This window comes from Cyprinodon tularosa, unplaced genomic scaffold (assembly GCF_016077235.1).
Source record: "Cyprinodon tularosa strain WSP-4 unplaced genomic scaffold, ASM1607723v1 ctg890, whole genome shotgun sequence".
In the NCBI taxonomy this organism is placed as follows: domain Eukaryota; kingdom Metazoa; phylum Chordata; class Actinopteri; order Cyprinodontiformes; family Cyprinodontidae; genus Cyprinodon; species Cyprinodon tularosa.
This window is the reverse complement of record NW_024039663.1, coordinates 76,517-100,145: the sequence shown is the minus strand read 5'-3', so window position 1 is coordinate 100,145 and position 23,629 is coordinate 76,517. Positions and strand designations below refer to the sequence as shown.

General features: G+C 42.0%; 1 protein-coding gene across 2 annotated transcripts in view; it reads left to right on the top strand.

Annotated features, from left to right (window-relative positions):
• The window catches only part of dok4 (docking protein 4), a 53,674-nt gene that overhangs the window by 18,174 nt on the left and 11,871 nt on the right, over positions 1-23,629 (top strand). For both annotated transcript variants that reach the window (XR_005279694.1, XM_038273811.1), the window contains exons 3-6: positions 1,688-1,795; positions 8,243-8,357; positions 8,443-8,562; positions 10,689-10,878. Coding sequence is in view for 1 of the 2 variants with exons in the window: in XM_038273811.1 (XP_038129739.1) it covers positions 1,688-1,795; positions 8,243-8,357; positions 8,443-8,562; positions 10,689-10,878 (533 nt within the window). In the remaining variant the exon portion in view is untranslated. The remainder of the gene's footprint in view (positions 1-1,687; positions 1,796-8,242; positions 8,358-8,442; positions 8,563-10,688; positions 10,879-23,629) is intronic.

Here is a 23,629-nt window from a genome sequence, read left to right as displayed (position 1 = left end):
TTATGAAAAGGGGGAATTTGACCCATTGTTGGCTCAAAGCCTGCCATAGGTCCCTGTTTCAGTCCTCACAGCAGGTCAGTTTTCCCATCAAACTTTTTTCTGACATTATCCCTCCACTGGATGTAGCTTTAAGACCAGTTTCTTTTGGTTTTTCAGGGTTGGTGGATGTTGTAGTGGACCCAAAATTAGAGTAGAAGCGGCAAATGCTGGTGAAGATTCTCAGTCATCCAGATCCAAGTTTGAAGATGTTTCGCTTGCCATCCAGGAACCTTATCAATATGAAAAAACCAAATACAAATTTAATAAAGGGAGACCCAACAGCTTAAAGTAACTAAAATAGAACCTATGGTCCTGTCACACCTTGCCGATTTAGCCAGCGTCTGCCTGACGTCCCAGAATCTCCTAAAACGCTGGCATACACTGAAATTTCTATGGATTTTTCTATTTTGGGCCTAAACATAGAGTATTCATAATGAGTCCAAAACTTCTGTCCAATGACAGCCTAACTTCTGCATAACGCAGGGCAGCATAATGCCCATGAAATGATGCACAAGCCAGTGTCCTGAAGAGGGGGCAGCGATGCGCCTGGAAGCGCCCAGCCTGCAGAAAAAGATTTCTTTGATCGAGGTTTTAATCTAGCTGCTGTTTACTAACCTGGTAAACCAGACTAAATGGGAGATGAAAGGTTTTATTTAGTCTGGCCCCGATGAATGAGACATCGGAAGATTGTTGATGAGATCAACCCGTTGTTTTTCAAACTATTTATGTGCCTATTGGCCAACGCTCTGACCAATGAGCACGGATACGCCATTATACAGTAGCTGGAAGTTAGAAACACATTCAGCGCTCGTCTGGAACACGTCAGATACGTTGATATGCGTTGGAGAGAAGTTCTGGATAAGTTACGCAGAAGTTATGCACAGAGTTACTCAGAGATTTAGGATAAGCTAGACGCTACGACTGATGAGCAACTGACACTGAACGCATGTCAACCATCAGATAACTGACCTGGAATTGATGACCCATTTATGGCAGACGCTGTGCGTATGTCCACGTGGTTCAGCGTGTTTCAGCGTACTGCAGCGTACCCATAACATATCCAAAGTTTGCCAGATTTTTCATACGTCAGGCATACGCTGGTTTAAATCATGAAGGTGTGACAGAGGCATTAAATAAAGCAAACGGAGAATAAATCTAATGACTACAAAATAAGGAATGGGCAACGGAAAAACTGGATGGTAAGAAAATGAACTGGAGATAACTGAAGCCATGGAAAACCTAACCTAAAGATAAGAGAAAGAATAACTAGAACTAGACCAAGGAATAAATAATACCAAAAATTTTGAAAAAAGAGATAACCAGGAAGAACAAAATTAGGAATACAAAATTGATCTAAGTCTAGAGAACACAGAAAAAAACAAAACAAACTTGAGAAACCCCAAAAAGAAAACTTAAACTGAACAAAAGGTCCAAAATGTAAGATTAGAACACAGTTGCCTTATTGTATCTGAACACAGCAGGATATATATGCTGCTTCAATTTTCATTTCAAAGCACCTTCACTTTATTGTCCCTTTATTTTTGATCTTTTTACATTTTTAGACACCAACACATCCTTCATGAAGACTAAATTAAAAAAGCTGGTCATTTTTAGATTGTTTTTCTTTATGTGTCTTTTCGTATTACAGATCTATCGCCGTTGCTGGCTGGTGTTTAAGAAGTCATCGAGCAAAGGACCCCGCCGTCTGGAGAAATATCCCGATGAGAAGGCTGCCTACATCAGAGGATGTCCTAAGGTGAGTGTGTGTTCTGGTGAAGGACAGGTCTATTGCTCTCTGTGACGGAGCAAAGGAATGACATGTTCACACCACACACAGGGACAAAAGAAGGCAGCCAGCCTTCACATCAAAGTAGGTCTTCTGAAGAAAGTCGAACATGTTTTCCTGCCCTCACTTGGCTCCCATCCCTCCACCTGCTGGTCATTCTCTGTCTGGTGAACAAAACAGAGCAGCTGCACTGTAAAAAAAAAATCTATATAAATAACTCTATATATATCTATATAAATAAATAAAATAAGTGCATTTTTTCTTAAATTGAGGAGGTAAATGAGATACTTTGCCAATGGAAGAAGATAATTTACATTTAAAATAACATTGACATTGACAGATGATCTTATTTACCTGCTCAAATTAACCCTCCATAGGTCACTCAGTGAAATACTTTGAAAATCCAGATTTCAAGTCAATAGCATTATAGGAATATAGGACAACCCTTATTAGCTTTGTAACATTAAAAAAAAATGCATATTTTGATGGCAAAAATTTATGTCATTGGAATAACAAGAAACTCTAACTTGCCTGAATCTATTAAGAAAAATAAAAGTATAAGAAATTCATGAAAAACACAACAGTGAGAGAAACACATTGTTTTTGGTCCAACATAACCATCCATCCATCTTCTTCCTCTTATTCGGGGTCGGGTCGCAGAGGTAGCACCTTCAGTAGGGAGGCCCACACATCCCTCTCCCCAGCCACTTGGTCCAGCTCCTCCGGGGGAATCCCAAAGCGTTCTCAGGCCAGCCGAGAAACCTAGTCCCTCCAGTGTGTCATTGGTCTCCCCCTTGGCCTCCTCCTGCTGGGACGTGCCTGGAACACCTCACCAGGGAGACGTCCAGGATGGATCATAATTAGATGCCTAAGCCAACTCAACTGTTTCCTCTCAATGTGGAGGAGCAGCGGCTCCAGTGGTGTAGTCTATGTGATACGCGGGTATACGCCGTATACTCACTAGAAAAGCTTGTGAATTTCCGTATAACCACTTAAAAGTGCCCAACGCAGCAGGCGCAGCGAGTTTACATGCAAAGTCAATGGTTGACGAGCGTCAAGGTCACGCAGCGCTTTTGAGCATACAGCTACGCCGCAAACGCGCTGCTGCTCGAGATGGAAAAATTGAAAATTTGCTGCTCGACGGGCTGCATCAACCAATCAGAGACGCTGATCTGGGAGCTGGTAGGGAGAAAAACACATCGCTGATGACACAGAGCACTATGATCACTCATCTGAAACAGTTTATTAACGCCTAAATTAACTGAAAATGCTGAAACCTGCCGAAAAAGTGTGTTTGCTTTTATTATCCTGGTACCTGCAGTTTGGATTACATTCATGAAAACCGCTTCCAGCCGCCGCAGCGAACCCCGAGGAGGCAACAGGTGTTATGCCCAAAAATGCACACCTGCCAAGATATGCATGGAGCTTGGGTTCTTATATTAATGATATAAAAACTTTTAAATATACCTCTCGTGGAAAATAAATGTGGTTATTTAGCATATTCATTTAAAAAAATACGGATTTTTAAAAATAACATTAATTCCAAAGATTTTGACCAAGGTACGGCTGATTTACTTGTTGTGGTCTCTTGTTATTTACACACAACAATAAACCGTGGTAGCCGACGTGACTTTTAAAATTACAAAGCTTTCTCTTAAGGGTAAAATCAAATGCGCATCTACACAGCACAGCGTTCACAGACCAGTGTGATATGGCTTGTAATGTATTTCTGTTTTTTTTTTTTTTTGATTAGGCACATTTGCTAGGTTTTTATTCTAAAAATCTATAATATTACAGCAGTAAATTATCAAAGTTTTTTTAAAAGCCCGTTTAAAAGCTCCAAATGGGGCTTCAGAGCATACAGCTACAATTGCGCTGTGGTTTTTTTACAGGCAGAATTAGCATTTGCTGATTCTTGTCCTTTAACTACTGATGGATGTACAGGAATACAGTTATACAAGTGTCAACTCCTCTGAGATAAAAAAGGTTGCAATTTTTGGCAAGGACCTGCCACAAAATGCATCCCCCTTGTTTTTAACCTAAGAATTGTCTCACACACATGAAATTCACACTGGTAGCTCAGTACACATGTGGAAGCATGTAGTAATTGTTACATCTGATACAACTGCATATTTCTGTAAAAAAGCATGGGATGCAATTTTTGGCAAGCACCTGCCACAAAATGCATCCCCCGTGTTTTTATATATACTACACTAAGAATAAAGTAAATAGCACAAAAGAATTACATTACTGTGTTTGCAACTGGTTTTATTTTCCTAATCCAAAAAGGTGAAATGGAGATGTAAAGTATAAGTTTACATTTAGGTCGGATGTAAGATGTAAATCTTGATTACCTTAACGGCAGGTCCTTCCGAAATATTGCATCCCCTTCTTTTTTACAGAAATATACAGTTGTAGCAGATGTAACAATTTCTACATGCTTACACGTATGTACTGAGCTACCAGTGTGAATTTCATGTGTGTGGGCCAGAGGCTGCTGTTGAATGGGATTCCTACTGACAGTGCACCGCCAGTATGGGGGGGTCTGAGCGGCTCCAACAGAAATAATACTGCAAGGCAGAATGGTAATCTGGATGAACTGACTGCACTGATGAAGTTTTAAGGTGGATTTTTCCACTTAAAAACATTAAAACTACTTTATTCCCACTGATCACAGCAAATATAGCTGCAGGGCAAAGAAAGGATAGAGCAGGGAGCCTGAAAACCTTAAACCACTGACACTTGCATGCAAACCATTCCATGTAGCACAGCTGAGTGTGAAAGAGGGTTCAGCTTAATGAACAATATCTGTACGGATAAAAGATCTTCTCTGTTGTTGTCAAATATAAGTCATCTCATGATAATCAGTATAAATGGGCCTCCTGTTAATCTTCTTGAACCTAGGAAGTATGTGACAACATGGTTAAGAAACCACTGCTCTGCAACAGAAACAAGAAGACAAGTGAAATATAAGGAGCCTAAGAACAAACAAGTCTGGAACATTTTATAGACACAGTTTTAACCTGCATAGTACTTCTGTACTTACATGTAGTACTTGATACTTAAGCATGTTTTGTTGTACTGTTTTATAGATTCTACATCTTTTCAATACAAAGCCAACTGTAGTACAGTTTGTTGTTCATTGATTCAAATGTAAGCAACAGACAAATTAAGCAATGCTAAATATGCTTAAAAAAAAAAAAAGCTCAATTACATTACACTTACTGGCGTGCTTATTTCTAAGCACAGTATACCCACTACAATAATGTAGACTACACCACTGAGCGGCTCTACTCTGAGTCCTCCCCGGATGACTGAACTTCTCACCCTATATCTAAGGGAGAACCCAGACAGAGAGAAGAAAACTAATTTCGGTCAAGACCCAAAGCTCATGACCATAGATGAGGGTAGTTATGTAGATCAACTGGTAAATCGAGAGCTTTGCTTTTTTGCACAGCTCTCTCTTCACCACAACAGACCGGTACAGCTCCCGCTTCACACCAGACGCTGCACCAATCCGCCTATCGATCTCCCGCTCCATCTTCCCCTCATTCATGAACTAGACCCCAAGATACTTAAACTCCTCCACTAGGGGCAGTAAATCCTCCCCAACCCGGAGAAGCCACTCTACCCTTTTCCGGCTCTAGACCACTGATCCTCAACCTGACAACTTAACACTTGGCTACGAACCCCTCCAGTCAGAGCTGTACACCACACCCTGATGAAGCCAATAGAACCACATCATCTGCGCATAACAGAGATGCAACCCTAATGCCACCAAAACAGATCCCCTCAACACCTTTACTGCTTCTAGAAATTCTGTCCATAAAAGTTATGAACAGAATCGGTGACAAAGGGCAACCTTGGCGGAGTCCAACCCTCACCGGAAACGAGTCGACTTACTTCCGGCAATGCGGACCAGGCTCTGACTCCAGTCATACACAGACCTAACAGCCCTTATTAACAGGCCTGGTATTCCAAACTCCCAGAGTACCCCCCACAGGACCCCCCGAGGGACACGGTCGAATGCCTTCTCCAGATCTACAAAACACATATATACCGGAGCCCCCTGGCTCTGCTTCCTCAATGGAAGACATGTTGGTGGAATTAAGGGGGTCTTCGAAGTACTCCGCCCACAGACATATGACATCCCAAGTCGAAGGCCAGTAGCACACCACCCCGACTATAAATAGTGCTGGTACTGCATTCCTTCCCCCTCCTGAGATGCCGGATTGTGGACCAAAATTGCTTTGAAGCTATACGGAAGTCTTTCTACATGGCCTCTACAAACTCTTACCATGCCTGAGTTTTTGGCTCAGCGACCAGTCGAGACACCTGCCGCTTTGACTTTCGGTAATTGTCAGCTTCTTCTGGAGTCCCACAGGTTAATAAAGCCTGATAGGACTCCTTCTTCAGCTTGACAGCTTCCCTCACCGCTGGTGTCCCCCAGCGTGTTTGAGGGTTGCCAGCGCGACATGCACCAACAACCTTGCATCCACAGGCACGGAACACGGTCCACTCTGTTCAAAGCTCTCTCGAAGATGGGAGTCCAACCAAAATAGAGCAGGTGTCTACTTGTGCCGGTTCTATGCAAGCACAGCTGTAGAGAAATGTGCACACTCTGAGGGGCCCAATGCATTTTAATGGGCTCTGAGTGCCAAAACCTCATATGACCTAATTTTCTGTTGGATCTGACATAAACCATGTCAGATGTGTTCAGGTCTTAAGAAACATCCCAGTGAGCAAAAATTGGTTAAAGAGACATTGTAAAGACAGCATTAGGTTGAAAAGGGAAAGGTGAAAAGCCGTAACTTTCAGATTGTTAAAAAGATGTTACAAACTGGGTTTGTAACATCTTTTTAACGTCTATTCTTAGACTAAAGTGGAACTAAATCAGACCGACCAAACAGCAGAATTTTCAACAACCTTTTCTGGACTAACTCCAGACTATTACCGACCAGATTTATCCTAAAAACCAATGTCTAAAGCATCACATGTCTTCAGCTCCACCACTAGGGGCAGAGCCAATCATTTGGCTGCCTCTAGTGTTGCTTTGTGTCTGGCTAATATAAGGCCCGGTCCCATTCCTCTCACTTGGCTCTGAGAAGACTCTAGTGAGTTCCCTACACAATAAAGTATACTCAATGAAGGAAGTGCAAGTGAAGATTTTCTCCCTGAGAAATGGGACATCACTAGTTGCAGAATTACACCACAGCCCTCCCTTCACAATCGACGCAAAATTCACTGGTTCATCTTCTCGGCTGCTCACCACCCTATTTAGATCACCTGCTGCAGTCAAAGCCTGTCCCTTCCAACACCCCCTCCTCACTTCATCTACAATTACTTATTCCCAAAACCAAAACTGCCTTTGGTCTTGCTTCTTTTCAATATGCTGCCACTCATGACTGGAACACTCTGCAAACATATTCTTAAACTGGATAGACTCATTTCAATTTCAGCCTTCAAAAAAAAAAAAAATATCATCCTTGTTCACAGACACTTGCAGCTGATTCTCTACAGTCATTTTGGGTTGTCTGTTGTGTTTTAAATTGTATTTTATGTAGGTATTACTAATGAGTTGTGTTTATTTTAGCCCTACTTCCCATTCCTCAGTGGTTACTCCACTTGTCAGGCTGCCATTGTAAATAAGAACTTGTTCTCATTGACCTGCCTGTGAAAATAAAGGTATAATAATGAAAATATACCAATAACCGCAGCATATCTTGAGGATCTGGAGAGTTTAAATTATGAAAAATGAGAAAACAATTTTACAAGGTATTTTGTGAAGCAGTGAGCACAGAACATGGAGCAGAAACAATGAAAAGTAGAAAATCTATTTGCCTAAATGCACAGGAGGGAAGGGAGAGAAGAATGAAAGGCAGGAGACATTTTGAGACTCTAGAAACTCATAAACTCTTGAAAAAACTCACTTTAATGTCTTACATGTTGATGTTAGGCGATGATAGGGCGACAGTGGGGTTGGATGTAGAAGTTTGCCCTGAAATCGAAGGATTGACGGTTCAAGCCCTGACTCTGACTTTCAGTGTCATCGTGTCCTTGGGCAAGACATTTCACCTGCATTGCCTACTGATGGTGGTCAGAGGGCCCGGTGGCGCCAGTGTACGGCAGCCCCGCTTCTGTCAGTGAGCCCCAGGGCAGCTGTGGATACAATATAGCTTGCCACCATCAGTGTGTGTGTGAATGGGTGAATGAATGTAGTGTAAAGCGCTTTGGTCAAGTTACCTGAATTGAATAAAGGCGCTATATAAGTACATGCTATTTATCATTTACCATGTTGTTCTACGGCAGTCTGAGGTTAGAACAGGATGTCTTAGGTAAACATTGTGTTTTTAGTTATTTACTGCATCTCGAAATGTGCTTCTTAATCCTCTTCATCTTCCTATACTTTTTATATAGGTAACAGAAATCAGTAACGTCAAGAACGTCACCAGGTTACCTCGGGATACAAAGCGACAGGCGGTAGCCATTGTGTTCACTGATGACACTTCACGCACCTTCACCTGTGAATCAGGTAGGATTGACCAGCTTCAGGAGCTTTTCCATGTATGGGATTTGGACAGTAAAATGGAATGATCTAGATGTGTTATGTTTCTTAGAGCTGGAGGCAGAAGACTGGTTCAAGATGCTCTCAATAGAGTGCCTTGGTTTGAGGCTGAATGATATCAGCATGGGAGAACCTGACCTCCTGGCTGCTGGAGTGCAGTGTGAACACACAGGTACTTTACACACACACTCAGAGAGGGAAAGAGGCAACTATTCAATTCAATTCAGTTTATTTCTATAGCGCCAATTCAACAACGCGTCATCTCAAAGCACTTTACAGTTCACCAGATCATCCAGTCAGATTGATTCAGTTTTCTATCTAAGAAAAACCAGTTGATTGCGTCGACTCATGACTCTTCAGCAATCCCTCAAACTAAACATGCTCGTAGTGACGGTGGAGAGGAAAAACTCATTTTGAACAGGAAGGAACCTCCAGCAGAACCAGGCAGAGTGTGAGCGGCCATCTGCTGAGGCCGACTCAAGGAGACAGAAGCAGACATTGAAAAAAAGAAGCTGAGAGACAAAAGGCAACTGTCAACCAGCTCCACAGGCGGCCCCGTCCAGGAAACACACAGCCAGGCAGACAAGCTCAGAGCCAGCTCCCATGTCAGAGGATGAAGAGAGCACATCCAGTTAGTCACAGTCAGAGAAACAGGACTACACTGGAAAACAGGCCAAGCTCCAGCATCTAGAAACAAAGGTGTTGATGGCAGCAGCACAGCTGATATTTCTCTCCAGGATGGAGTCACAGCCAAACAGGAACAGACCAGATGAAGCTACTATGAGAAAAAGCAGAGAGAGCAGAACGTTAGAGATTGAACTAACAGATTCTGCAGAGTGGGAGAATAGAGAGAGAATGAAGCAGAATGATGAAAAAGGGGTCCCTATGTCCTCCAGCAGTCTAAGCCTATAGCAGCATAACTATAGAGATAGCTCAGGATAACCTGAGCCACTCTAACTATAAGCTTTATCAAAAAGGAAAGTTTTAAGCCTAGCCTTAAAAGTAGATTAATGCACAACATAACTAAGGGTGTGTTTGATTTCAGACGCTACGTCCCCCAAGGACTCGGTCTACCTGGACTGGGTCCTTGGAGGTCTGTGAAAATTGAGTCATGTGCTTTGATCAAATAAAACTGATGGCATAATAGGTCACACCAAATCTGTCCCTTATTATGCAGATGTCTCTGATACAGTTTTTTAGCAGTTAGGTCCTGTCACTGGTGATCAGGGTTTGCTTATTTGGAAACATTTCACTGTTCTGCTGGGTATGGTGTTATCTATACAAACATTTCTATAGTCAGTCACACACTCAGTCATTGCATTGATTTCCTCTCCATGTGGCTGACGCAGTGCATCCGTCTCTAGCCTCATATAACCTTGCAGGGTTTGTTCAGCTTCCTCTGACCATTTTCTTATACTTTGAGAAAAGCTAAATTTTGATCTGATTCCCCAAGAGGAGGGCTTACTACATAGATATGTGAGTCCTTTGAATAAAAAGAGACCTGAACCAATCCTACCAGCTCATATCGTCAAAAAGCTTGCCAGTGAGAGGCTGGAGCAGGTGATATGATCCTATAGTCATGTTTCAGTGAAGTAAAAAAAAAATTAATCCCTGAAATTCTGGGTCCTTTCTAGGGCTTAGCACTCTTCAAAACTGTTTGGTTGATATCTCACATTGCCTACAGTAGTAGCCATTTAAAAATTCCCAAGTTCCTCGATGGGCCCTTGGCTGGTCCTTGGCTGATCCTTGGCTGGCCCTTGGCTGGTCCTTGGCTGATCCTTGGCTGATCCGTGGCTGGCCCTTGGCTGGTCCTTGGCTGTTTCCCCTTCAATTAATTTTTAAACATCAATCTTTGTACTAAAATATTCTTTCTGTCAGACCCTTTCACTGAATTACAGGGTCTGACCATTAAGACCTTCTCTTTAGGTCTTAATGTCCACAAATCATGACAGAAAGAATATTTTAGTATAAAGATTGATGTTTAAAAAGGAATTGTAGGCGACCAGCCAAGGAAAGTGGGGAAATTTTAGAGGGCTACTAATGTATAAAACCTGGAACTCAATGCTATTTCTGACAATTTGAATTGAAAAAGCTGCCTGGATGGGAAGAGAAACGTCTTTAAACTTGGAAACAAAGTCCAGTGGATTGTTTTTTAACTTTTTTGGAATGACTCTGACCTGGATGACTGAGAATCTTCACCAGCATGACCCAGAAGGATGAACTGAAATATTTGAAGTTGTTTACTTTGGTAAAAATGTCTTAATAAATGAAACTATTGTGTTATCTTTGTGTTGTCAGAGCGTTTCAGAGTCTTTCTCCTCCCCTCTCCCACCCTGGATATCTACGGGGAGTGCATGATGCAGATAACCCATGAGAACATATACCTGTGGGATATCCACAACCCTCGCAACAAACTGGTCACCTGGCCCCTCTGCTGTCTCCGCCGCTATGGACGTGATGCCACTCGCTTCACTTTTGAAGCCGGACGGTGAGACCTGGAAGAACTAACAGTGGCAAAAGTAGGAGAATAATTTCATAAATATAAATTTTATAAACATCTTTTATGGGGGAGTGGTGCCCTAGTGGTTAGAGCAGTGTGCTTGTGCTCTGAGAAGGTTTCAAGTTTGATCACCATAGCCTCCAGTCGGGGTCCCTGAGTAACACCCTAACCCCACACTGCTCCCCAGGTGCTACACAATGGCAACTTACTGCTTTTCTTCCTCTGATAAATGATCTGGGCTTAATAAGCAGAGTGCAAAAAATTTAAATCCAAGTAAGTCTTTGGCAGTTTCTCAATATCTGTACTTTTGCGTCCTTGTGTACTCGTGAAATGTCATCAGCCTCACAGGGCTGCCAACTTTTCACCAAACCTTGGAGTTTGATTTTAAATTAGTTTGGACTGGCAACCCTTGCCATGATTCGATTAAAAGGCTCTGAGGATAGGTGCAGCCACAGGTTGTAGGTTTTCAGAGGATTTAACTGAAACAAAGCAGCAAAATGTGGAATTTTTAAAGCGCAGTAAATGTTACTGAGTGATCTGTAGTTATTTGGAATATTTTCACACAATAAACATTATTTTCTATATTCTTGTGATTTTCAGAGAGTTGAACTAAAAGTATGGGACCTACTAAAATACTTGCATCTACTGTAAACTAAGAATTTGATAATAATTTTATCCAGCTAAAGTAAGACAAACGATGTGAAAGTAATGAGTTATTACTGGAATACTGGCACTAATACAGGAGCCATGCAAACTACACTATGTATGAATATTTGGTAATAGGCTAAGGATTAAAAATCTTAACTCTTATCTTATTCAATTTTTACAATTGACAATTCAGACCTTTTAAGAGGCTGTAGATTCTATAAAAGCTCACCAAGACCAAGACGGCATTTCTGTGAATGTTTTATTTTGGTAGCTGTGATGGAAATTAAGTTTTTAACAGTGGTGTCAAAAGTTCACCAATTTGTTACTTAAGTAGAAGTTTAGATACTGCAGTTTAAAACCACTATATTAAAAGTTCAAGTATCAACTTGACCTCTTTACTCAAGGAAAAGTGAAAAATAATGTGCTCCAAAACTACTTAAAGTATAAAAGTATAAAGTAACCTTTAAAAAAAACAGCCAGATGCCACTATATGAATTGAAAGCTCAATTTTTCGACTATTTCTAAAAATTCTCTGAGATAGGGCCAAGGATGAGGGAGGTCTTGTTGGTCTCCATCTCCCAATACGCTCTGGCCTGTGTCCAACCTTTAAGACATTTCAACATCTTTTTCTGAATCCCACATTGTAGCATGGCATAGACAATTCACGTTAGCAGTTTGAAGAACACCTGCTTGCTTCTGATGATATCCTTTAGCTAACCAATGAGTCTTTGCGTTATGACTCAACCAATCACACTAGTTTTCACTAGATGTGGATGGAGCCAATGATCTGCATTGGATGGTGCACATAACGTGAAATAAACATTTATAAACATTAAACCAGGGGTAGCCAATTAAAAATCTGTGGGGTACTGTCATGGTTTTTAAGGTGTTTGACCCACACGCAGAACTAACACAGAAGGCAAGAGCAGTTTCAGACGTTTATGTAACAAACAGCAAGGAACATGAACACTGGAAATTGCAGCCCGGTAGTGCAGATGGATTGTCAGCGCAGGCAGGACTTGATCGATCTGCGTGAGAACAAAAGTAGACACGGAGATCGGGAGGATGAGTGAGAGGAAACGTTAATTAAATCTACCACCGGATGAAGGAACCGGGCTGGGGGGAGTGGAGAGACGGACTCAGTGGGGAACCTCCCGAGATGTTGGCTGGTGACTGAGTGACAGATGGGCAGGTTATAGAAGTCCGTGAGGAGGGGCCTGAGCAGCAGCGGCCGAGGAGGAATCTGGGCGCAGCTGATGGAATCAGAGGGACTTGACAGGGTCTCCAGCCGAGGGTCCAGAACATGGTTCTCAACGGACGGGACTGAGATCTGTCTCTCATCTGACGGATTGGAGGAAGTGAGACAATGGAGGGTTGCTTCGAGTTCCTGATTTAGCCGCTCAGTCTGACCATTAGTTTAGTGATGATAACCAGAAGAAAGACTATACCTGGCACCAAGGGCAGAGGTCCTTCCAGACCCGAGACGTGAAGTGAGGCCCTGTGTCTGATAAAATATCCTGGGGGAGGCTGTACAAGCGGAAAACATGCTTAATCAGGAGCTGAGCGGTCTGGAGGGCAGTGGGGAGTCTACGGAGCACAACGAGGTGACAGGCCTTGGAGAATCGGTCAACGATGGTTAGGATGGTCGTCATTCCCTGGGAAGGATGCAAACCAGTCACAAAATCTAGGGCCACATGAGACCATGTGCGTCTTGGAAAAGGAAGTGGTTGAAGTAAACCAGCAGGGGGCCGGTAGGATGATTTCTTTTGGGCGCAGACTGGACAGGCGAGTACATACTCCCGGACCAGAAGCAGCGGGAGATGTAACCGGATCCGGTGGAAGCCAGGTTGAGCTGAGAGCTTGTTTGAATGGCTCCAGTCATAACTCGGTAGCGTGGGTCTTGTGGACATAGAGTTGGTGGGGGGTCCAGTTCCCGGATCCGGATCATCCCGTAGAGCCGGGGAGATTAGATCCTCTATCTGCCAACGGAGGGCGCCAAATGTGCAGGTGGATGGAAGGATAGGGACTGGTTCTGGATCTGTGTCTTGTGGGGCATGGAGGCGAGAAAGAGCATCAGGCTTAAGATTCTTGGAGTCCGGGCGTTAGGAAATCGACAGGTTGAAGCGGGAGAAGAACAGAGACCATGGTGCTTGCTGCACTGCAAAAAATCTAAATCTAGATAAGTTATTTTTTCTTAAAATAAGTGCACTTGTTCTTGAATTGAGGAGGTAAAAGATACATTTTGCCAATGGAACAAGACAATTTACACTTAAAATAAGAAAACAGAACTGCATTGTCTTATTTCAAGTGCATATTATCTAATTATCTTATTTCAAGAGTAAAATTACTCATTCCATTGGCAAACGATCTCATTTACCTACTCAAATTAAGGGTGAATACACTTAATTTAAGAAATTTTTACTTATTTCTAGATCGTTTTTGCAGTGTGGGGATTGAGTCGTTTGGCTGCCTGGAGGTAGGCCAGGTTCTTATGATCCATCCATCCTATAATAGGCTGCTCAGACCCTTCAAGCCAGTGGCGCCACTCTTCCAGGGCCAGTTTAATGGCTAATAACTCTATATTGCCCACGTCATAATTACTTTCAGAGGGGTCAGTCGACGACAGAAAAAAGCGCTGGGGTGGAGCTCACGGTCGGTGTCGGACTGTTGGGAGAGAACAGCACCTATCCCAGTGTAAGAGGCGTCTATCTCGAGAGTGAATTGTTTAAGAGGATTGGTCTGCATGAGGATTGGGAGAACTTCTCCTTTAATTTTTCGAACGCGGAGTTAGTATCAGGGTTCCAAATGAACGGGACCTTTGGTGAGGTGAGGGCATGTAGAGGGCTATTTGACTGTAGCCCCTGATAAAACGGCTATAGAAGTTTGTGAAGCCAATAAAATGCTGAAGCTGCTTCTGAATCTCAGGTATGGCCAAGTCAAGGACCGCCTTAATCTTGTCTGGGTCAGATCTGACTCGTCCACCCTCTAAGATGAGACCAAGGAAGGTTACGGAGGACTGGTGGAGCTCACACTTCTCAGCTTTGACGAACAGCCAATTTTCGAGCAGACGTTGAAGCATGAGTCGTACATGATGGATGTGCTCAGTGAGGTCTCGGGAGTAGATTAGAATGTCATCAATGTAAACGAAGACAAAAACATTCAGGTAGTCCTGGAGGATATCATTTACCAAAGCTTGAAAGATGGATGGGGCGTCGCAAAGCCCAAAGGGCATTACCAAATACTGAAAATTACCCAGAGGGGTCCTAAAAGCCGTCTTCCACTCATCTTCCTGGCGGATCCGAACTAGGTGGTACGCATTTTGCAAGTCTAATTTAGTAAAAATCTTAGCGTCTTGGACCGGCTCTAGCACAGAAGAGAAAAAGGGGTAGTGGATACTTGTTTTTAACCGTAATCTGATTAAGACCATGATAGTCTATACACAGATGGACTTTGTCTAACTTCATTTCAGTGTTTGGAATTCCAACGACCATTCAGACAGACAGACATACCAACTTAACTTCACGGATGTTTGCTGAGATCTTGAAACAACTTGGTGTAGTCCATCAACAAAGCAGTGCTTATCATGCTCAAAGCCAGGGGGCTCTAGAGTGTTTTCACCAAACCCTGAAGGCATTGTTGAGAGCATACTGCACAGAGTTGGGTAGAGACTGGGAAGAAGGTCTGCCTTGGCTTCTTCTGGCAGCTTGTGAAGTTTTACAAGAAAGCAAAGGGTTTATTCCAAATTAATGTAGTGTGAAATAGTGTTTGGACATCATGTGCGTGCTCCTCTGGCTATTCTAAAAGCTAACTTGGAGAGTTCTGATCCACCATCAAACTTGTTCGACTATATTAATGGTTTTCATTGCAGACTTTTCTTGGCTGGCAAGTTAGCTTTGGAGAATCTTAAAAAAGATAAAAGAAAAATGAAACAATGGTTTGACCAGAAGGCTGAAAGTAGAGTGTTTCACCTAGGAGATACTTCCCATTCAAGGTTCATCATTTCACGGAAAGTTTTACGGTCCATATTCTGTGTTGCGACAAGTATTTGCACAAGACTAAATGGTTTCTACCCCAGACCGTAAACAACCAACTCAGCTTTGTCATGTAAATTTACTGAAACCTTATTTTGGGCGTACTTTGGAAGAAAAAGTTGTGAAGGCAGTTGCCTCTTCTGTGAAAGTAGACTTGAGCTGCACAGCAGTATTAGATGAGGATATGCAGACTCCAGATGATGCTGTGTTCCAGCCTAGACTTAAGAACTCTGAGATGTCTAATTTGCAAACATGATTGAGTAATTTGTCTTCAAAAAGAAGTGAGCAGATGAAGCAGTTACTTTTGGACTTTCATGCTTTGTTGAGTGACATTCCAACATGTACTAACTTAACTGAGCATGACATTGATGTGGAAGGTGCGCAGCCCATCCGTCAGTATTTTTATTGCGTTGCTCCAGAGAAAAGTACATTTGTGGAGTCAGAAATTCAGTATTTGCTGGACAACGTCCTGGCTAAACCATCTTGTTCCAGTTGGGCTTCACCATGTTTGTTGTTTAAAAAACCTGATGGTACTTATAGATCAGCATTACAAAACCTGACTCCTACCCACTTCCTCGGATGGAAGATTGTGTTGGAACTGCGAAGTATGTGAGTAAAGTTGATTTGCTCAAAGGTTACTATCAAGTACCCTTGTCTGCTCAAGCCCAAGAGGTGTCTTCCTTTATTGTACCATCTGGATTATACTCTTACATTGTAATCAGTTTTGGTCTTACAAATGCACCTGCCACTTTCCAGCGGTTGAGGAATCAAGTAGTGGCTGGGTTGGAAGGTTGTGCTGTCTACTTACGCTACGTTCGCACTGCAGCCTGAAGTGACAGAAATACAATTATATAGCATTCAGTATTATAAGAAAGGCCACACTGTTTCAGAATGAATACATTATTGTATGAGTTAAGATCTGTTCCGTTTATGCCTCTTTCCTCGTAAGTGTGAAATGTCCCATGCTCCCGAATGCACCATAGCTATCGGATACTCGCAAATGCATCACACCACGCTGTGCTGCGCATTTGATTTTGCCGTTTCAAACCTCACGTCGGCTATCACAGTGTATTGTTGTGTGTGAATAATGAGACTACAACAAATAAATCAGTGGTACCTCACACAAAATCTTTGGATTTAATTTTGTTATTAACACCCGCACTGGGGATGCATATCTCGGCAGGGATGCACTTTTCGGCATAACACCGGAACACGGTCCGCTAATCCCTGACCTCTGCATTAAACTGAAGCCAAGAGTAACGAGTAACATTTGTTTTAAAATGTAAGGAATAGAAAGTACAGATACTTGTGTGAAAATGTAATGTGTGGAAGTCAGAAGTAGGAAGAAAAATAAGTAATGGTTTAAAGTATAGATACCTAAAAAGTGTACTTAAGTACAGTAACGAAGTATTTGTACTTCGTTACTTGACACCTCTGCTTAAGAGTGTGATTCCTCTGTAGTTGGAACTAGGGGTGTAAATAATAATGGTTTTGTATCGATGCATCGATCCAAAAGCCGACGATCCGATGCATCGACACGTCCGCAAGATAATCGATTCATGTTTTTTTTTCCTCCGGTCTATTTTTATCCATTTGCTCCTGGGCGTAATTCTTCCTCCCGTGCTGCGGTGCCGCTAAACCTATTTTGCCCTCCTACCGCGCTTCCTGGTTATACTCTTACAGCAGTTTGTTGCAGCAAGCCTCACACAGACATTTTTAAATTATGCTCAGTATTGAAGCGTGGTCTGAGCTACACACTGTGGGTCTAGATACGGCCGAGGCGGTAAGGAAGTGGGGGCGAGTTTAGTCCGACGACGAAGGGACATGAGGGCAAAAAGAGCGGAGATTCAGCTGGAAAAAGGGTCCCAGCGGTCTCGCGCACCTCGCTCTTCTAGTGGGTCAAACTTCACGAGTTGTTTTCCGCAATTTCGGTCATAAAAACAAAACAAGCCGGCCTCTTGTCTGGTGCACTGTTTGCGGTCAGCTACAATCTGGGAGAGGAGCAGCGGAGCGTCTCTCAAGGGGGCGGTGACGTCAACACTCTGAAGCCTTCTTCTTCTTCTTCTTTTTTTTAATGGCGGTTGGCAAACAACTTATAGGTGCATTACCGCCACCTTCCAGAATGGAGTATGGACCAGACAAACTATTATATTCTCCCTAAAATACCCGTTCTTCTTAGAAAATTAAAAATACTACCAAAAACTACATCCCCAGATTACCTTTGAAACAATTTCCTTATATGTAGTTTATTTTTATTCCTGTCTAACTCTCTAAGCAACATCTCTCTTTCCTGAGTATATTTATTACATTCTAAAAAAATATGTTGGACAGTTTCTCTGGAGCCGAGGTATTGCATTGAACTCATTACACTGATATTGTGCAGTATTTTTGCAGTTTTTTTTGATGCAACTTTTCTACTTCTGTTATTTGCTGTTGTTTCTCAAGAAAATGCATAATGATATTACAGCTTTCATTGATTTATTTCAAACTTGAAACTTTGTTTAGCCTGTAAGGTGTAAAAAAAATAAAAATAAAAAAATAAAAATAACCGATTAATCGATTAATCAAATCGAATCGAATCGAATCGTGGTGTATTCTTGAGTATCGAAAATAATCGAATCGTTGGGTCAGGAAATCGATACTGAATCGAATCGCCATGATGGATGTGATTTACACCCCTAGTTGGAACACACCCTCTGGTCCCCTCTTTTAAACCACCACCCCACTCTTCCAATCCAGGGGAACTGCCCCTGATGTCCATGCAATGTTGCACGCGTTAACCAACACAGCCCGTTTATATGTAGTATCGTGCACTCTATATTATGTACAGTAAACATACCACAGAGGTAGCCATCATCTCTTTGGATGCACAACATGCATTTGATCAAGTGGGCTGGCCTTACATGCGAGAGGCTTTGGAACAATTTAGATTTGGGATGCCCCCATCACCATTTCTTTTTGCCATTCTCATAGAGCCGCTTACTAGCAGTATTAGACATGATGCCAGCATAGCCCCAATAGTGGTCAATGCAACCAATCACCACCTTTCCCTATATGCTGATGCATAAATATCTCTATGCCGCCCGCAAATGTCGATCCCACCACTAAATTAATAGAGAGGTTCGGGTCTTTCTCTGGATTCACTATAAACCTTGTTAAAGTGAATTCATGCCAACCTCAGATCATTATAATGAGGATTTTTTTTTTTAAGTATTCCCCTCAAAAAAAGCCTATACTAGCTTTACTTACTTCGGTATTATTGTTATGAAAAACCCAAATGATCTCACAAAAACCATCTGGGAGAAGCGAATGGATAAACTTAAACAAAACATAGATTTGTGAAAATCTCTCCCTATCTCTCTAGTTGGGAGGATAAATACAATTAAAATGACTTAGATTTAGACAGATGTATTTGTCATTTTGCTTACACAAGTGTAAAACAAAAAGAACGTTTGTTTGGAACGGCTCTCTGGACAATTTCATTATTTTTTTTAAAGTGCAGCCTTGAAAGTAAAAGTAATAAAACAAATGTATATAAAAATCGTATGTGTGTATATATATATATATATATATATATATATATATATATATATATATATATATATATATATATATATATATATATATATATATATGGTGGTATGGTGGTATTGCCTCAATTCTTTTTCTTATTCCTAGGTATACCACTTCATATTCCTCAATCATATTCATACTTCAAGCTGTCATGTTTGGCTTCAGGTGCCTAACCCATATGCAGAACACTCCGAGACTGGATAAAAGTTCAAAAGTTTATTTAGAAGATGGAATACAACAGGGGCGTTGCTACGCACAAAGCTTTACTGGGGCACTGGCCCCCGACCACATATGCCCCTCCTTCCATACACAAATACAGACAAGCACACTGCCCCACCCTGATACATTCCTGCCAAAATTACAAGTTGACATATTAATGAGTGTAAGAGCATATTTATTTTAACAAACAGGAACATTTTCAACATTGCAGCAATGAAAATAAGACATCATCAACTTTGACAAATCAAAACATTCCTTATACACATTCTGAAGTAAGTTTTAGTTAGCGGAAACCAGAGATGGGGACTCGAGTTTGTGACTCGTACTCGAGTCGCACTTAAGTCACATATTTAATGACTTCAGACTCGACTTAGACTTGCATTTGAAGGACTTCAGACTCGACTGAGACTCGTGATTTCCGACTTGTGAACAACATTTTATTCCAGTGTAAAAACACTTATTCAAGTTTTTTGTTTTACTAACTTGAGTGATCGTCGCTCGCCTTACCCGCACACAGAAGAGGTAAAAAAAAAAAAAGTAGCACTTGTGGCCAGTATGGCCCCACACTCATTCGTTGACACAAGGGGGAGCAAACAACTCAAAGACCCAAACCGTGAAGCACTCAAGTTCAAGTGTTTTATTTATACAAAAAGCCATAGCAAAAGTGGCATAATAAAACAGTCCTTTTCTTCTCCTGATAAAACCTCAAATTCAAGAGTTTTCCTTAAAAATCAGAGGCTGGAAGTTGGGCTCCGCTTGTTATGCTGCTTCTGGTGCGAGTGATTGGCCTGGAGCACCCACGGGCTGATCCACAGCTGACTCTGCGGTGCCCCGGCACTGTTCCACTCCCTGGCGTGCCACCCCCATTCCCAGACCGATCCAGCTAAAAGAGAAGCAAGGAGAATGCCAGCATCCACCCGCCAAAACCCTGTCGGAAGATATATTCCTGTTTATGCTTTAAGCGAGGGGGAGCGCTACTTACAGGCGAGGTTCCTCCTCTGCCCTAATACTCCTTACTGGGCCATCTGTGCTCCCTCCTGGCGCACAGATCCCGCCTGCATCTCCCCCGGCAGCGCGTCCGTCTCTGTCACCTGCAGATTCCGTTCTCCTTCTCCTTTCCTTCAGACTCCTTTTATGTCGGCTTTAATCAGCCCTTGCTCACACCTGAGCGCAGCAATTACGCAGCGCAATTAATGCACTCCGCCTCCTCAGACAACTACTTCAGTCCAGTGCGCATGGATTGTCAGAAGGGGAAAAACAAACCAAAACAACCCAACATGCAGGAAAAATTCAAAAGTCTAAAATAAAGGAAAACAATCATATAAAAAAGAAACATCAAAACATGCAAAGCTCAAGAAGAAAATACAAAGAAAAACAAATCATATCTTCCTCTCCAAACATGCAAAGCATAAAACTAACATTTAAATGAAAGAAAACCATAAATCATATTTTTCCCTGTGCAACACACTGACGTCACTGACGCAACAGTACGTGACATATATGCCCGTGCGCATGCATGCATGCAACCCATACAGGTATGGAAGCGAAACACACGATGCTTGGTCCACCACATCTAATTTTATCAGCCACAGTGCAGTGCAGGTGTACAGCCAGGGACATCACAGACATAAGGCAATAATTCAGGACCTTATTATTTCATGCAACCTCCCCTTGTCTTTGATCGACAAGCCCAGCTTTAAAAGCTTCATGGCAGTGGTAGAGGAGAAATATGTTGTGAATAATGTTGTAAATTGGCGCTAAATAAATAAACTGAATTGAATTGAAAATACTGCCCGCCAAGTCATTAAGTTAAAAAAAGTTATTGCCACAATCTTTCTTTTATAAAAGTATTGTTATTGTCCTGCTTTTTGTTTAGGGTTTTTCTTTATCTCTTGTAGTTGCTAACCTCATATGTATTAATAAAAGGCAGGATTGTGATTGTTTTTTTTTCCACAGTCCTCATTTTCACTTAAAATCAAAAGAGCAGACATTTACTGCTAAAACTAAAGTTGTAACCACAAATGTCAGGTAAATACTGTAAGAAAATAGTTTTTTTGAAAGAAAGAAAAACTAAAAATGCAAAATTTATCTGGAAAAATGTTTTTGCGTGTGTGCTTTTTTTAATTTTATTTTTCATTTAGCAGTTCAAGATAATGATCATTCCATAGATATAATAGCGACCTTTAAGCTATACCGTCTCAGTGACGGAGATGAAAACACAAGGAGAAACAAGCAAGCACGAAAATTATTGCACTTTTTTTAATTAATCAAGTGATTAGAATTTATTGTGCGATTAATTGATTATTGCGACAGGGCTTCTCAAGACTTGAGACTTGACTTGGACTTGAGCTCTCAAGACTTGAGACTTGACTTGGACTTGAGCCCTCAAGACTTGAGACTTGACTTGGACTTGCAAAAAATGACTTGTGAACATGTCTGGCAGAAACTCAACCTGAACTAAGTTTTTCTTTTATTTTTTGAGCATTAAAGTGTACCTCCTATTTTTCACTTTTGCAAAGCGGTCAATCACTTGACTGTGACTAAGCTTAGAAAGTTCTTCCTTTTCCACTGATAAAATAGCCAGATGATGGAGCCTGTCTTGTCCCATTGTGCACCTCAGCCAAGTGTGGAGCCTTCTCAACACACTAAATGACCTTTCACAACTACAGCTGTTGACTGGGATTGTGAGGGAGATCTGGATGACCTGGGTTAGTGTTGGGAACATGGTGTTATCAAGCAAGTTCAAAACAGACTGCATATCCTTGATGACAAGGATTTCTTTTTTGGATGCAAGATAGTTTTTGGCCACTAAAACTTCCTCTGATTTCAGACCAATATTGTAATAATCTGCCAGATGTCTGAGGTGCTCCTCAGAGAGAAAGCTGTCTGATTCTGGGTTACAGGCCTGTATACCTCTGAGAATTTGTCCATTAAGAGATGAAAAACGCTCATTCATCTCAGTAACCATCCTGTCAAGGGAAGGCAGATACAGGTTTCTTTTAAGCTTCTCTGAATCACTGAGGTCACTCACCGCTCCACAACTAGACTCCACCACATAAACACTGTACGTTTCTGCTTCTCCCTTTGTCTAGGTGTAGCACATGGTTCAGGGATGTGATTTGCTGCACAAAGGGTCTTCACTGTATCGTACACCTCAGCAGCCTTCTCATCTGAGCGCATCTGTTTTAGAGTGTCACACACAGCTTCCTTATACTCTGTAGCCTTAGCCAGGTCTACTGTTTCACTCTGCAAATATTTGTGTAGATTCTCAGTTACAGAAAGAAAGACCTTAAACATCACCAACAGGTATACTGTGGAGAATCTGCTGAGTTTAATGTGGAGTCCCACTGCCATGGAGGAGTTAATGCTGAAAAGGCATTGAAGAACAGCAGGGAAGTTCTGTAAGATGGCATTGAGAGATCGCAGCTGGCACGACCAACGAGTCTTTGACAACTGTACAAGTTCAGATGGTTGCAAACCCAGCTGCTTTTGCACCTCTCTGAAATTGTGATGGTTTGTAAGAGAAACACTAAAAAATGAGTATAGACACTGCAACAGTTCAAATACATTTCTGGCCTCTGGTACTGCTTGGCAGGTGTGAAACAGCACTAAGTTTAACTGATGTGCATAGCAGTGCACATAAATGGCCTCTGGATGCTTGACTCTGAATTTGGCTTGGACCCCTCCAACTGCACCACTCATCACAGCTGCGCCATCATAAGCCTGCGCAACACACATAAGATTTTCAATGCCATTATGGAGCAACTGCTCTTCAATTGCAGTATTTATGGTCTCTGCATCAAATTTTCTTAGTTCCACCATTGCCAGTAAACACTCCTTTACTCTCCCATCACTGACATAACGAACACATATAGCCAACTGTTCTGTGTTTCCATCTCTGGCTTCATCTGTAATAACTGAAAAAATTCCTGCATGTTTCAGTTCACTCACAATAACTGCTGTGACCTCATCTGCACAGCACTCAATCATCTCATTTTGGGATGAAGGGGATAAATATGTACTATGTAATGGGGGTGTATATGACTGGAGAAACGGATCAAACTGCTTTAAAAGTTTCATGCACTCAAGAAAGTTTCCCTGATTGTGGCTTGATGCTGCCTCATCGTGGCCACGGAATGGGATGTTTTGTTTGGCTAAGAACTGTGTCACAGCCACAATACGGCTGATGTACTCCCGTCTCTACTTGATTTCCACCTCATGTGCTGAATGCATGAACAGCACTGGCTTTGCAGCTCTGCAATGCCCTT